The sequence below is a fragment of the Lagopus muta genome, chromosome 1, assembly GCF_023343835.1.
Source record: "Lagopus muta isolate bLagMut1 chromosome 1, bLagMut1 primary, whole genome shotgun sequence".
NCBI lineage: Eukaryota > Metazoa > Chordata > Aves > Galliformes > Phasianidae > Lagopus > Lagopus muta.
The window spans coordinates 70503580-70519606 of NC_064433.1; the positions used below are offsets into that span (position 1 = coordinate 70503580).

At 37.1% G+C, this 16027-nt stretch overlaps 1 protein-coding gene across 6 annotated transcripts in view; it reads left to right on the forward strand.

Moving 5' to 3' along the window:
* Positions 1–13684, forward strand: part of PPARA (peroxisome proliferator activated receptor alpha) — a 36759-nt gene extending 23075 nt beyond the window's left edge. For all 6 annotated transcript variants that reach the window (XM_048952623.1, XM_048952597.1, XM_048952605.1 and 3 more), the window contains 5 exons: positions 435–595; positions 1985–2123; positions 4542–4744; positions 6998–7445; positions 8962–13684. In XM_048952623.1, coding sequence (XP_048808580.1) covers positions 435–595; positions 1985–2123; positions 4542–4744; positions 6998–7445; positions 8962–9209 — 1199 coding nt within the window. In that variant the 3' untranslated portion in view covers positions 9210–13684. The remainder of the gene's footprint in view (positions 1–434; positions 596–1984; positions 2124–4541; positions 4745–6997; positions 7446–8961) is intronic.
* Positions 13685–16027: the final 2343 nt, after the last annotated feature.

The following is a 16027-nucleotide window of genomic DNA, read 5'->3' on the forward strand; positions in this document are numbered from 1 at the left end:
TAAGTTTGGGAATTAAACAATTTTATATTCACATCCAACAGACAAAAAGTAGAAAAATTCAAAGTTAAAAATGGGATGCAGGAAAGTCCAAAAAAGCTTGGTTTTCTCTCATTCTGTGTGGAGTATTCTTGGTGAATCTTGAAGGATCATTATTTGCCTTCTAGTTCTTGTTGTTAGGGTTACTTCAGTAAGGCTTTTTGTCAACTTGACGTTGTGTTCCTCATTGAAATTAGCAAGGTATGCCCTGTATTCTGTTTGTGGTTTTGCTGATAAAGTAAATAAGGATTATTTTTCAAACACTTATTGCCAAATTCACTTAATGGCTATGATTATTCACTATTGACTCACAATTTTTTTTTTTTTAATAAGCTCTTTTTCTGTGTTGTTGTTGTGGGTTTAGCATAGTAATTATGAAGTGTTCCTTTTTCTTTTAGACACCCTTTCACCAGCATCCAGTCCTTCATCCATTAATTTTGCCACAGCTCCAGGTAGCATAGATGAATCACCCAGTGGAGCATTAAACATTGAATGTAGAATTTGTGGGGATAAAGCCTCAGGCTACCATTACGGAGTACATGCTTGTGAAGGTTGTAAGGTACAGTCATAATTTTCTTTTTAAGAGCCTAAATCATGTCGCTTTATTTGCAGGGTTATCTAAAGATAAGCATCTGTTTCATAAATGTTTAATTAGTATAATTTTAGCCATTAAAATAATTTAATAACTACATCTGAGATCTTCTTTGGGAAATAATTTGTTCAGGTACTGTAACTAGATACCTTAACTCAATTCCAGACCTTCATCAAGCAGAGGCAATTTACAATGAAAATTGTAATGCTGCTTTTGTGGAACTAGTTAGTTAGTTAAACAACTTAGAACACTAAACCATGACTTAAAATCAAAGCCCACTTGCTCCACTAGTGTTTTATTTGTGTTGGGAGTACAGCTGTGAGAAGCATGCGAGTTTGTTACATTTCCATTATAACACTACTAAATCCCAAATACCTCATCACCATCCTGTTCAGCTTGAATCACTTAGTATTGTACCTCTTGTAGTTTTGCAGCCAGTGCACATATCTGAGGCAAATTAATGTTATCATTAATGTATGATTTTGGAGAATTGTATGGCCCAAGAATTCTAAAATTCTTTTCCTTTTTTTTCTTATGTTTTAGTTTTGCTTTTTTTTTTTTTTTTTTCCTTAATTAAAATGTAAGGCGAGAGAAATAATTTTATGTGTACAGTTTTCTCTCCTGCTCCATGTCAGAAGGTGATATTTCAAGTATAAATCTTATGGAATAATACTAGAAACTCTACTAGACATTGAGGACATGGAGAGCAAGTTCATAATCACCTGTGGTCAGAAATCTCCACAGCCTAAATTATATCTGTTACTATGTCATGTGAAGCAAAATGTTGCAACGACTTTAAAAAGCTTTGCTAACCCATTAATTACTTCTCAGTATGAGTCTGGTGTTACACTGCAATATCAAGACATCGTGGTAAGATCTGATGAGTTGTAGGCTTTTCTGTAATGCCTATTTTGCGTTCTTGGCTCTTTCTCCACACTGTGCTGCCCTGTAATACCCCTCACATTTGCTGAATAGAAATGTGTTGTTTGTGTGACTTAAACGTGTCAGCGATGAAGGTTGTTCTGTCAGGCACTGAGAAAATATATGCAAAAGGAAGGTGTGACTGTTTTACATAATCCTTAATAGCAGATTTACTCTGGTACTCAAGGTTCTCAGTTCTCTCACAGGGAAGAGGGATGAAAACTATCCCTCCTTTCCTGTTTCCATTCTGAACACACCTTCATACACACCACCTCATTGCAGAGAGTGGGAAATTCATACCTTTGTACAGGTTTTGCTTTTCACATTGTTTTGCTAGTGATATGAATGAGCAGTAAAAAAAATTACGTACATGATTAAAGTTTAGTAGTCAACAGCTCGTTAACATTACATGTTGTTTTTTCAAACTTCTTACAGGGTTTTTTTAGGAGAACAATCCGATTAAAACTCATCTATGATAAATGTGATCGCAATTGCAAAATTCAGAAAAAAAATCGTAATAAGTGCCAATACTGTCGTTTTCAAAAGTGCCTTTCAGTTGGAATGTCACATAATGGTAGGTAAGAGTGCCCTTAATAATTTGCTTGTTTCTACCCAGGATCTGCTTCTGGAAGCAAGCACTTGGAAAACTTACATACTTCTTTACATGAGTTGAACTTCATATTTTTTTTCAGTATATATTGTGGCAGAGGGTGCCAATTTTCCTCATGACTAGTTGAAGTAACTGATAAACACCTGCCAAACATACACTTAAGAACTTTACACAGTTGTGTGGATTGTCTGTTTGTCCATGTAATGGTGAATTTAGTTTGTTACACCAAGAACTTTGGTAACATTGAAACAAGCTCCAGTACTGGAAGAATTCTGGTCAGGAGATTTGCAGAGGAGCAGAAGGAGAACTATTTCATTGGGAGAGAGAAAGACATAGGACAGAAATCTGTAGAAGACCAGGCTCTAATATTTTGTAGGTTTCCGTGCAACAGCTCTTGGACAGATGGTTTGGAAAGGGGGAGGAGGTTGCTGACTGTGTGTACTGACCATGGAGCAGGTATCTGGTAGATTGCTTGCTAAAGGGAATGGTAAAAATTTAGAGCATTTAGATATACAGTTAAAAAAAAATTATGTTATTGTTTGTGTTAATGACTTAATATAGGGCTGGTAAGCCTGTGGCTTACAGGCCAATTTCAACCCCACAAGGCAGTTTTATGTACAGTATGTAGCTTGCTAAGCAACTTTGGTAAAGAGGAGTGAAGATAAGGGAGGGAGAGGCCAAGCCACAGAAAAGCATATTTAGGTGTCCAAATGACAGCAGTTTGCTTTCCCTACGTAAATCAGATTGTGTCAAGGCTGAACTTGAGAGCAGGTGTGATCTGAGAGTAAGTTGCTGGGCTAGGTGAAAAGCTGTGGGTTGGAAGACAAACTTTCTGAGGAAACAAGGCCATCAAGATAGCTGGGGTGGCTACCTGCTTGAGGAAGATACATATGGCTGTGTAATCTAGAGCCCTGGGAAGTGACACTGAGAATGTTAACTTTCTGGTTCTGGAGAAGTCTGGCTCCTTTGTGAGGAACCATGACTGATACTAAAATGCACTGGGAGTGGGTGTATAGTCTCTGTGTGACTTGGGAAGAATGTGCCAGCTAACAAAGTAACATCTCAGGAGCAGGAACTGAGTAGAGAGCTGTGCTGGCTGGCAGGGTTAGTCCTCAGTTGAAATGATTTCCCTGGGGTTACATGTGCTCCAGCTGAAGGAAGCAGCAGTTCTACTGGGGCAAACATATGGGGGGGCAAAAAGGAAGGAAGGAAGGAAAAGACTTCTAACTTGCAGGCCATGCTTCTCAGGAAATGAATCTTAATTAGATTTACAGCCATGACCTTTACAGTATAAATTTCACTTTAGGAGAAAGATTCTTCCACTTTTCTGATAGATTCATGGCCAGATTTAGAGCAGACCTTCCACTGAAGTCCAAAACTACACTGCAGATCATGCCCCAAGTATATCGTGAGAAAATTCCTTGGCATGTTTAACTCTACACAGGCTTAGACTCAATCAAAGCAGTCAGGTTCTTTCCTCCCACTGGTTAGCTGCTGAAATGAGGCAAAAGTGACCAGCTGTACTTTCAAAACTTTGCCGCTATCAGAGGGCAGGGCCCCTTGTAAAATGGAGCTCCTTTTGGTTTTAGATGAAATTGAAGAGGTATGCAAAATATGCTTTTTATTCTGTCGTTAAGTGGCAAGAACAGTGGCCCAAGAAACAGGAGACTCCTATCTCCATTGAGGTTTCAAACTCACGTCTCCTGCCCCTCAAAAGAATGTCCTAGCAAATAGATTGGATACTTAAACTCTACTCTCATCCTCTCCGATCTTGGTGAGCTAATCTGGGTCTGGTAAAAAGTCCTGTTGAGCGACCTTTGAGCATAAGTATGGGTGTCTGATCTGTTCTGTTCTCACTAGACGGTACGTATATGTTGAACTGAGCAAAAATCCAGTGCATAAATAGCTGAAGCCCTAGCAGGTCCAGAATGGGCACTGGAATTTGGTCCCACCTCCCCGCTAAGTAATTCCCCAGGCAGCTTTCCAGCCAGCACTTGTACTCTCTGCCAAGCTCCTGACATGACCTTCATCACTGAATTTTTTTAGAATTCCCGTGGTAGACTTTGAGTCTCACTTTGGGAGCTATAAGACACAATAAGGAGCAAACAACTATTTAGGTAGCATAGAAGGAAAAAGGCATGCTTTCTACATCATTGCAGATACCAGTTTGTCTAAAATGTCTAATTACCTTCAGTTTACTGTACTGACTAGATGAATCAGGTCTCAGTCATCATCTGTGCTGGAAAGGACTATTTCACTACTTTGGTTGTTCTGAATGGAAAATCTTGCTGTCTGTTCAGCAATGGGAAAAGGCACAGGTTTTTTTATAACTTTTTTTTTTTTTTTTTTTTTTTTTTTTCCCCAATTTTTTCCTCCTATCAGCAATACGTTTTGGACGAATGCCGAGGTCTGAGAAGGCCAAGTTGAAAGCAGAAATTTTAACGGGTGAAAATTATCTAGAAGATTCAGAAATGGCAGATCTTAAATCACTTGCCAAAAGAATTCATGATGCTTACCTGAAAAACTTCAATATGAACAAGGTTAAAGCCAGAGTCATCCTTGCAGGGAAAACTAACAACAATCCGGTAAGTAATTTTAATGTAACTTTAAAGTAGAAAGTCATAAGGTGATATAATAATTTGTTCAATTCTTAAGCATACCTTTTAGAAAATGAGTAACTTGCTAATACAGAAATGAGATATACAAAAAGAAATCCCTATAATAAATATAAATACTTTTAGGCACTATGAGAATAATAGATTTAGGAACCACTAAATTATAGTAGATATGTAAGGGAACGAAAATCAGTTCTTAATCAGAAAACAAAATGGGGCATCTGAATGTGAATACCTTGTGGTATTGGTGGGGAAAATGGTTCAAATTTAATATCCTGTTATGAAAGGGGATTGGGGGGGGAAGGGAATTTCAAATGTTTTTCTGCCACAGATACCACATTAAATGCTGTTATCTTTCAGGACATACAGCAGCTCTGAGTTTCTGTTGCTATAATCCCAACAGTATTAATGGTAGGAAGAGAAGGAACTCACATTTCTAATTCTTTGTTAACAGTACTACACATTTCCTCATGCAACCTTCCTGGTCATAACTGTATGGTTACTTTGAAAGGGAGAATCAGGGTTGTGGGGACACGTATGCTAAACAGTTTAATTTTCTTCCAGGAAATTTATCCAAGGTCTTGAAAAAAATAATGAATGTTCTCTATGAATTTTTACTTACAGTATTCTGTTCATTGCTAATTAGTAGATGTTGCTAAGATGTTACTTAGCAGTTGTACAACTGCTATCCAAGATTTTACTGAGAGCCCTGCTGTTTTGACAATGAACAGAATTTTCCTAGAAGTGATTGAATATGGCAAGGAAATCAATGTTCGGCAATGAAGAGGTGTCTTGTATATGTGATAGAGAAGATAGAATCAGCAGTAAAATTAAAAAAAAATTAATTCTAGGAAAAAAAAAAATTGGTTGTTATGAAAATTGTAAGCAAGCTGTCTTCCAAATTACAGAATTTGGTGTATTATAGTCTAGTCTAGCCAACCTTACAAGCACATTAAAAGATAAACATATGAATAATGCCAGTCTTTTACTCTGGATTGATGAGATGCCTACAAATTAAGCATGGGTGTTTTGAAGGGTACAACTGACATAAGCCTAAAGTAAATACTGTGCTTTAATACCTTACCAAGTAGATATCTCCATAAAGTCATTTTTAAGCTTGTTATCGTGCCAGAAGTTGCAATATGGATTTTAAGTGTAGGGATCCTGGATCACTAAGTCTTAATTTTTGTGTTTGTATTCATGCAATGAAGTTGATGTAATTGCACTCAGATTAGAATTGTCTGATTATCAGGAGCTAGAGCTTGCATGTGTATCAGTGAATTCATGAGCAAAAAAACAATGAGGAATCAGAACTAGTATGGTAGAAACAGGTTATTTCCTCATTCTTCAATATGCTGGAAAGAGGAGAGGTTTTGCTTTTTTTTTTCCTAACCTTATCATCTCTTCCAGGAAAATATATTTTGATTTTCTTTTATCTTAAAATAAATAAATAAATAAAAATAAAACAAAGGGGAGAGAGAGGTTTGTTGTTGGTAATTAATAATCTACCTACTTCTGAAGTATACATTAATATTTGATTTCAGGAGATCCTCATTCTTTGGCATTACTGTAACTCACTGCAGAATAAATCAGCATTTTTGATGATGACGAGGTGTCATTTTTATATTTGGCTTCTAAGACCTTGGCAATACCTCATCAGATTGTAATGTGTATATTTTTTAAATGAAGGGGGTTTTATTTACAGAAAAGAGTGTGATCAAGACTGAAGTTTAGTGTTGTCTGACATCCTAATGGAATTCTGGTGTTAGAGATTATTTAGACTTACTGTAGCTGGCAAGCTGAGCACAATTTCTATGGAAGAACAGCTGTGACATAGTTATGAAACTCTGATAGTGAACATAAGAGTAATAAACAGGTCACATTCTTGTGACTTGTTGGACTGGATGGCCTTCAGAGGTCCCTTCCAACTCTAAGGGTTCTATGATCCTGTGTAAAAGTAGATTGAAGATATGTCATACCTACTTACCTTTTGCTTTTTGCCTGGTTGTATGAAGAGCTGACTTGCATGTAAACACTGCAGTTCATAGTTCTGGAATACGTGGTTTCTCTGTATGCAGAAATATGAAAGAACTCAAGGTTTATTGACAGTTTAAAAACAGATTATTATGAAAATTGAAAGGTTCACGCAAATCCAATTTCTTTAGCAAAGCAATGATTAACGGCTTTTATTTTATTGATGAATTAATAATGTTTTCTCTGTAGCCCTTTGTCATACATGATATGGATACCCTGTGCATGGCAGAGAAGACACTGGTAGCAAAATTGGTTGCCAATGGAATTCAGAACAAGGAAGCCGAAGTCCGAATCTTCCACTGCTGCCAGTGTACATCTGTAGAGACTGTCACAGAACTTACTGAATTTGCCAAATCTATCCCTGGTTTCTCCAATCTTGACTTGAATGATCAAGTGACGCTGTTGAAATACGGAGTTTATGAAGCCATCTTTGCCATGTTAGCATCTGTAATGAACAAAGATGGGATGCTGGTAGCCTATGGAAATGGTTTTATAACTCGAGAGTTCCTGAAAAGTCTGAGAAAGCCGTTCTGTGATATAATGGAGCCAAAATTTGATTTTGCCATGAAATTCAATGCACTGGAACTGGATGATAGTGATATATCACTTTTTGTCGCTGCCATCATTTGCTGTGGAGGTAAGTGCTACATATTTATTCTTCAAGGCAGTAAAAATTAGAGAGGGGTCTAATTACTGTGTATTTTTAAAAGGGGTATGTAAAGAATGTTGGTGTATTTTTGTTTGATGTTTGGGGATTATTATTTTTTAATGTTTAAGGAAGCAGTATTTGCATTTACACAATGGACTGAAAAGTAGTTTGTAATGAAATTGGAGACAGAGGGGTATAGTTTTGCTCCCTTTTGACTTGCTGATTGGATCACGTAATGAATTCTGCACACATGCACAGTGCTGTCGATGCACGTCCTATTTTCTGATTTTAAAATTGCAACTTATTTTCAAAACCCAACTTGATCAGCTAATTCCAAAAAGTAGTTTGTGATGCTTTAAAAAACAATTTCATAGTACCGCAGAATGTGGCTTTGTTTTTATGCCCATTGTTTATGAGAGAAAGAACACAAATGTTATCCCTTCTTTCCTCGTGAAAGGGCTTACATACTTAAGGTTAAGTTCAAAACTATTCATAGGCGTTTTGAAAAAAGAAAATAAGAAGATCAAGACAGTTCCAATGGCATGGTTGCCTGCTTTTTTTTATATGCTGCCAAACTCATAAGACATTTCACTGTTAATAGCAGCATCCTCAACAATTACAAGAAGAGAAAGTCTGTAGATTTTCAAATGCTTCAAGTGCTAGTTTAGACAGTAAGTTCCCACCGAATCTTGAGTTACTTTTGCACACCATATTGATATTTTGAGTTTTCGAAAGTCAAGAGAGTTCTCTTCAGGCAAAATGATATTTTTCTCTTTTCTTCTCCGTGGGAATAGCTGAAGTTTGCAAGAAACAAATTTAGCTTGTGACCTCATACTTCTCACAGATATGTTTGACCCAGAGAGTTATATAGGATAGTATAGATAGATATAGCATAGTATAGGATTGTAAGTAGCTGCAAGTGGGATCCAGTGCTGAAAAGTGTGAACCATCCTTAGTAGGTACTTCTCTACATCCTGTCAATAATTTATGCTATAGCAAGTTGTATGGGAACCAAGGGTGAAAGCCAGATATTTTGTATCTTGATTAGAGCTCCCAAACTTGAAAAAGTCTTTAGAAATAACCATGTGTTTTTTAACTCTTGTCCTTACTGTTTGAATCATTTTATTGTGGCATGCAGATTATAGAACTGGATTCCTAGGCTGAATGCTTCTTTTAGTTTTGTGAGTGGAAGGGGTGGGTTTTGTTGGTTTTTTTTGTTGTTGTTTTTTTCCTTTAGCAGCACAGGTTGTATTTAGTACTATGAGCTTTCCTCAAACAACTGTGGGCACTGAAAATGCTTTGACCTGAGGGCTAAGACTGCTTTTTTTTAAAAGTTTACTTTAAGCCTGTTTCAAAACCTGTTGAAGTTGATGAGGTTATTGTCATTGCCCTCAAGTGTATAATATAAATTTATGCTAGTCTATGAAATATAGAATCCATAAGATAGCCTACAATAAAGAATATTTCAAAAATTTTGACATGTATTCTTCTGTTTTGAGAATAGATCGTCCTGGTCTCGTAAATGTGGGACACATAGAAAAAATGCAGGAGAGCATTGTGCATGTACTGAAACTGCACTTGCAAACCAACCATCCTGATGATACCTTCCTCTTCCCAAAACTTCTCCAAAAAATGGCGGACCTCCGGCAGCTTGTCACAGAGCACGCTCAACTTGTTCAGATAATCAAGAAGACTGAATCTGATGCACATTTACACCCTTTACTGCAGGAAATCTACAGGGATATGTATTAAGGATTTTTAGTATTTTTTCCACGATATTTAAAGACAACAGCAATATTAATAATAGATGGGAGCAAAATCACTTGCTATCAGCTGTTCACTCAGTTCGGAGCGTGAAAAGTGTAAAAGCTAAGTAACTGGAGTGCTGCAGGTCTTTTGGTTTGAGTTCTTCTGTCTTCATTCGAATGAGTTCTGCAGAAAAATACTGATTGTAATGTTCATGAAGCGCCTTAAAGCAGTTCTTTTATTTGGAAATCTGAAGATTGCTAAAGAACATATATTTGTATAATAAATCAGAATGTTAAGTAACAGAAATGAGGAGAAAAAAAAGAAAAAAAAAAAGTATTTCCTCTTGGCTTAGTCATTTTAGAGTTACAATAACAAATTCAGCAGATTCCTCCAGCTACAAGCACCGTCATAAAGGTGACGCGTTCTTGGCTAATGGAAATACTGAAGGACAACTAATATTTTTTGTTAGAGGCAATCAGTCTAGATTTATCAAATGATTGGGTATTACTGTACATACATATATACAAAATTTGAAAGACCTTTCTTGTGCCATTGCTTGAAATCCATGAAGCACACTACAGCTGCACATAGCATGGCATTGGTGTACTTTACAATTAGTGCACTGAAAAGACAATACTCTCAATAGATGAAATAAAATCCCAAGCATTAAAATAAACAATACAGCAGATAGTACTATTCAGGTTTTTCTGGAAGAGTAAAAGTGCTAAGTCATGGAACTGTTGTTTGGAAAGGAAAGGAAATGCAAAAATCTCCCTGAGGAAAAACGTGTCTAACCATGTGTAGCTTGGAAAACTTACAATAGCTCAAGATGCAGTCAGTTTTGACTTAAGAATACAACTTTGAATCAGCCAGAGTTCTGGACAGACAGAAAAATCTGATCCTAGTCGAGGGGGGAGAGTGGGGGAAGAATTTCAACTGTACAGCATTCTAGTGCAATGATAGCTTACTCTGAAGAAATGATTACATAGGAAAGGTACTTTCTTGTCCTGTATTTTGGCAGTATGGAGTTAATTGAACTTGTTTACTTTTCTGATGAGTACTTTTTTTTTTTTCCAATTCTTCACTCATATATTTCTAATCTCTGATAGACGTTGCCTATAGAAGTAATAGCTGGATTATTTTACCAAATTTTCTCCTTCTCATTAGAGCCATAGTAGATAAAGTGGCAAGAAAATAGAGCTTGTCAATTGTCTGATGTTATGAAAGAGAGTACAACTGAGAGTAAGTTTATCATATACCCGAGTGTTTTATGATAGAACTTACTCTTGATTAAAAATAAGCTACAAGGAAACTGCTTGCCTATGGCATTTTGCAGGGTCCCTTATTGAGATTAATGCACAAAATGTGAAAGCAAGTGCTAGTTGCATACAAGGCACTGTGCTAGTTTTTTTTTTCTTGACATTTTTTAATCTGGTAATTTCAGTTTGTTATTTCTGCATTTTACTATCTGTTTCATAGCAAAGGCTTCAGGAGCCAGTCTTAACATTTTTGCAACAGTTAAGCATTCAGTGCCACAGGATGACAAGTTCTCCTTGTTTTATTGTAGCTTGTTTGGAAACATTAGGATCTTAAACATTCTCTGAATTAATTAAGATGGATGAAGTGAGAACATCATGTATTGGTGCTTATTTAGTTACATTTGTTTTTGCACAAGCCCACTGGCATGGCTAGGCACTGAAAAAACTACTGGTTTAACAGCAATTTGGTATTTACCTAGATGATGGCCATTAGCAGAAGTTTTAGTGTGAAATACTAAAGCATCAGCCTCAAATTTGGTGACCTTCTAGGGCAAGATAGAAGAATTAGGTCCACATGCGCAGAACTTCCTCCTTTGCATTCCCTGTCAGTTACCTTCTTCTCCCCACAGCTGGGATGAATAAGCATTATGTTACAGCTCCTTCGAACACTTCAGTAAGGGAAGATTGTTGGTTTTACTGGGAAACAGTGGATGAGAAATGGGTTGTCTTGTGTCTTGCAACAGTAAGTACTATGCCCTCAGAAATAACAAGAAGATTTTATCAGTAATGCTGCTTAATTCTTCAAGTCAGCCTTGTCTCTCAAGGAAACGGTGGCTTTTGGGTATAAGATAGTCAGCACTGAGGTATTTGATAAGCAATATTGCTTAGTTAAGGAAGTAGCCAAAATCTCACAATGGCATATTAGCAATCTGTAAGCATTGCATCCATCCATAGGAAGTGTGCAGTGCTTAGCAGCGTGCAGCTGATGGTGGTGGAAATTCTAACGGTGGAAACTCTAACAGCCAACTGGCTCAAGTTTGTCTTCTGAAGAAGTGTAAGCTGCATTTTCCCCCAAAGCACAGTCATGTGCAAAGTGCAAATTTGAAAGTTCTCTTCCATTACTTGCATGTACTGAAGTTTCTCAGAAAACAAACAAACAAACAAACGAAAAGACAAAATCACTGTGGAGAAAACGTATTTTCTCCGTTATTGTTTCCAAAAATGGCTAATGCACTCAACTGGAACTGAAAACTTTCATTATAAATACTTAAATTTGGCAAAATTATAAAGAATTTAAAACAGCTTTGTATCTATATTAGAAGCCTCTTTGTAACAGGATCCCATTACTTTAGAAAATTAGGAAAGTGTGTTATTTGCATTTTTTCTTACTTCAGGTGCGTTTTTTCTTAGTAACAAAGGAAAATGCAAGCTTTTTTTTTTTTTTTAATAATCCCTTTGGACACCAGCATTCAATTTCTATTTTAAATTAAATTGCAGGCCTTTAAATGTATGGCAAGAATACATCTGTGAGTTACAGAAGCATAAACAAGATGATAATGTAGCTGAAAATTCCGGATAAATTCCACCATCTACAGGTTTGCACTGTGCATGTACCCACAGACTCCTTCTGTGGAGATATTCAGGACTTACCTGGACACTTTTCTATGCAACCTCCTGTAGTGAACCTGCTTTAGCAGAGGAGGTTGGACTCTGATCTCCAGAGGTCTCATCCAACCCCAGTGATTCTGCAATTCTGTGCGTTTCTCAAAGAATGAAACAGAGCAGACAGTTCACTTGCATAAGTGTGCAAAAGGAAGTTCTTAATTTAAACCTTATGCTTCTAAAAAGTTACATCAGAGACTTGTGTGGATGACTAAAGTAGATATTTGCCAATTAGATGTCAAAAGTACTCAATTTACGTTCATTTTCAAGAAGTTTGGAGTCTGACAAGTTTTAAGTATATTACTGAGGAGCTTTCAGCATCTCCACATCATAGAGATCATTTAATATTTTAAAATGTTCAATCTATGGAGAGAAATAAAGTTAGCTGATTTCAGGATAAAGATTTATTAAAGGCTTATTAATTTGCTATGAATAGTTTTGATCTGATTCTTATCTACGCTAGCTTATTTTAATGTAATAGCATTGAAGACCAGGAGTGCCTAACTGTGGGAATGAGCTTACAACCAGAGGCAGCAGGTAGATAGGGATCCTAAGGAGCAATGGTGCAATTTAGGATTTCAATAAACCACCTATTCACTTTGGAGGGTCTTTTTGTTTCTTAGTTTTTGATTTATTGGTAAGCCTTAGGTACTTTAATAGCAGGGAAAAGAAAAAGCAAAAAAAAATAAGGGTTTGTTTCTAATAATTAGGAGTACTCATTTTCAAACTCTATAATATATTGTTTAAAGGTACTCTGTGTTCAGTTTGGTAGTGCACAGCTGTCTTTAAGAAAAAAAAACACAAAACATTGCATTGTACCTTACGTAAATTTCGGAAATCCACTTTTATTTAAAACACAAATTGACTGTCAATGGATAGGAATGTTCTCCATTTACAGAAATTGAATCTTTCTTGGCATTTAAAGAAGTGTTCTTCTTTTGTCATTTCCATGTGCCTTTGTGCTTTGGTTCTAGCCAGCTGCTAGAAAGCTGAAGTGTTGCCAAAGAGCATATTTTAGCTTTATTTCTGGCCTGCACAGATTTAGGAAATACCAGCAGTTGCACTAAGTCCGTTCTCATGAGAGAGCTAGCACAAGTTTGCAAATCAAAGAGCTTATAATAAGCATCCAAACATTTGTTTGTTTATTCAAACTGCTAAAGCTTTGGAGATTTATTCATCACGGGAGCTGGGTCACACACTGGTAAATTGAAACTTCCTCCTTATCTCTAATGGAAAGCCTGGACAACTTGAGCATCGTGTCAGACAAAGAAATCAGAGATTGTGCTGTAGCTGCTTCTACTGTGTCTAAAGAGGAACAATTTCAGCTCTGTCTCTCCTTAAAAGCGACCACGTTACTTAGTAGAAAATCTGCAACTGCCTTTAACAAATGCATTTGCAGCTGTCGGGTTTTTACTTAAGGATAAGTTCTTATAAAGAGTGGACCTTCACTGAAAACCCTGATCCCTTAGTAAGTGTCAAAATGTGAGGGTTAGTACGGTATCTGGTACTTGCTTATATCTCAAGTGCTTTCTTGATAATGAGTTGCATATATATTTTTTTAATCTAGAGTTAATTAGCTCTGCTGTCCTCTTACTAGGGATTTAAATTATATGTGGGTTTGATCTGAGATATTGATCGTATGTACTATGGAATTTTTTAATGTAATGTAATACCATTTCTTCACGTTTTGATTTGTAAAATATCAGAATATAATTGCAAGGTATAAACTTTCACTAAATTATATTACAGAGGTACTTTAAGAAAAATATGTAAATTATTTAATTTAAATACTTGTTTCATACTTTATCTTGTGAAGCCTTTTGTACAGTGAGGAAAGATTTACTTTTATGGGTAAGGGTGGTGGGCCTTAAGTCAAAGGCAAGCATCTATTTATTCCTGGGCGAGTTTTATTCCTATCATAAATTCTGCAACTTGTCACCGTTTGGCATTGACAGTTGGCACCAAATTGAAAATTGGATTTTCACACAGAATATAGACTTCCTTAAAGTAAGCCTGGGTTAGGATGAAATGTAACTTATGGCTGCTTCTTGTCTGAATTCCTTAGGCAGCAATGGAAAAAAAACTTTAAAAGCTACCATCAAATGTGTCACTTTACACTGTAAATAGATCATATAAATGCATTGCTAACTAAATCCATCCTAGGGCAAAGGCATTCCTCTTCTGGTTTCCCTAACGTGCTTACAGTTTGTTTTTTTTTTTAAAGCTTCTTCAGCTTCTGAAGCCTTTTTTTCCCCCTTAATCTTCTTGACTGATTGCATCAGTGTTATCTCATCAGATTCTGCCGAAGCCTTGTTTCAAAACAGAATTTCTACTGCAAGGACCTCAATTTCAGCTGGGCTGCCTGTGCCCCAGGGGTAGGCTACAGGCACAAGAGAGATTAATCTCCTTACAGGCTGGGCCTTAAGAATGAACTGGACTGCAAGAGCAGGCATAAGGTACTTAAAAGCCATTTTAAGTATTTTGGTATGTTTTCTCAGGTTGGATACACATGAGCTGTAATTGCTACTATGGAGGGGAAAAAAAGAAGAAGAAAAAAAAAAAAAAGCAGCACAATGCAAAAAGTTTTACGGCATTCTTCACCCCTGAAAGAGAAAAAAAAAAAATGGTGGTGGTAAATATTAGCCAACCAAAATAGTGGCACACGCTCCTCCTACTGCGTAGGAGTGCAGTATAAACATTCAAAATCTCTTTGGTGATGTGTAATTGGAAATCGTAAGATTAGCAAAACTGCCGGGTGATTCATATGCAAGTTGCCACACAAAGAGCCATCCACATCCAGGCTTCCCTACCTCAGGCACATCTGCGTGCCACAGGAAAGTTTTGCTGCCCGGTGTCGGAATTGCCTTCACGGAGACGCGGCGCCTTTGCCCCGTCGGTCCTGCAGCGCTCTTCGGAGCTGCTGGGGATGGAGCAGATCCGCTCATCTGCGCCGTTATGTCCCCGACAGTCACATAGAGAATGGGAAGAGGCTGCTTCAACGAAATCCCTCACCTCGCTCCCTGCACGGGCAGCTCCCGTGGGGTGGCTGGCAGTGGGAGGCCGTGGCTTCCTCTCAGTGGCCACAGATATTTTCCTCTGGTTTCGGAAGTGGAAGAACATTTCCGGCTTCCTTAGTGACAACAAAGCTGATCTAAGTCTGAATAGTGCAGATTTTAAAAAGAACCCCCCCTGTTGCTGTTTGACACTATCTGTGGTATCAGCTTCTCAGATGAGCTGCATTTCATATCGCTCCTGATATTTCACTATACAATCACTCTGATTTTCTGTAGGAATGTAACAATTACGTCACGATGTTAGAACCCTTCATGGTGTGTTAAATTGTCTGTTATCTGCTACGACAGAAAAAAAGCACATTTTTGTTAGCATTGCCAAATCCTAGTCGGTAGAGCAAATAAGTGTTTAATTATGTCAAGATAATGATATTAAAGAAGAAAAAACAACAACAAAAACCCAAATCATTGTTTCCAGTCACTTTTTTTTTTTTAATTTATTTTTAGAGGAATTTTGGGGTGTGTTTTATTGCAAAGAGCTGGCATTTCTGGAAGGGAATAATAAACCTGATTCCCATGGAATGTGTTTCTCAGTGAAATCCCACCCAGTGCCTCTGGGTTCCTGAGGGTCTTTCTGTCAGACCAAATGCAGACGGGATTTCCAGGAAAGAACAGCAGCCCTGGGCTCACAGGGTCTTATAGGAAAGACAAAGTCACTTACATGCGTGAATGTAAAAGTTACATCTAGTGTAATGTGATGATGGCTCCTCAGATGTTACCGGCCTACCGAGATAGAATGAAAAAACTTGGAACTTTTTTACATTGTCTTTTTTTTTGTTTGTTTCCTTCTCCTTTAAAACATAAATGGTTGGATTCACTGTTTGTATAG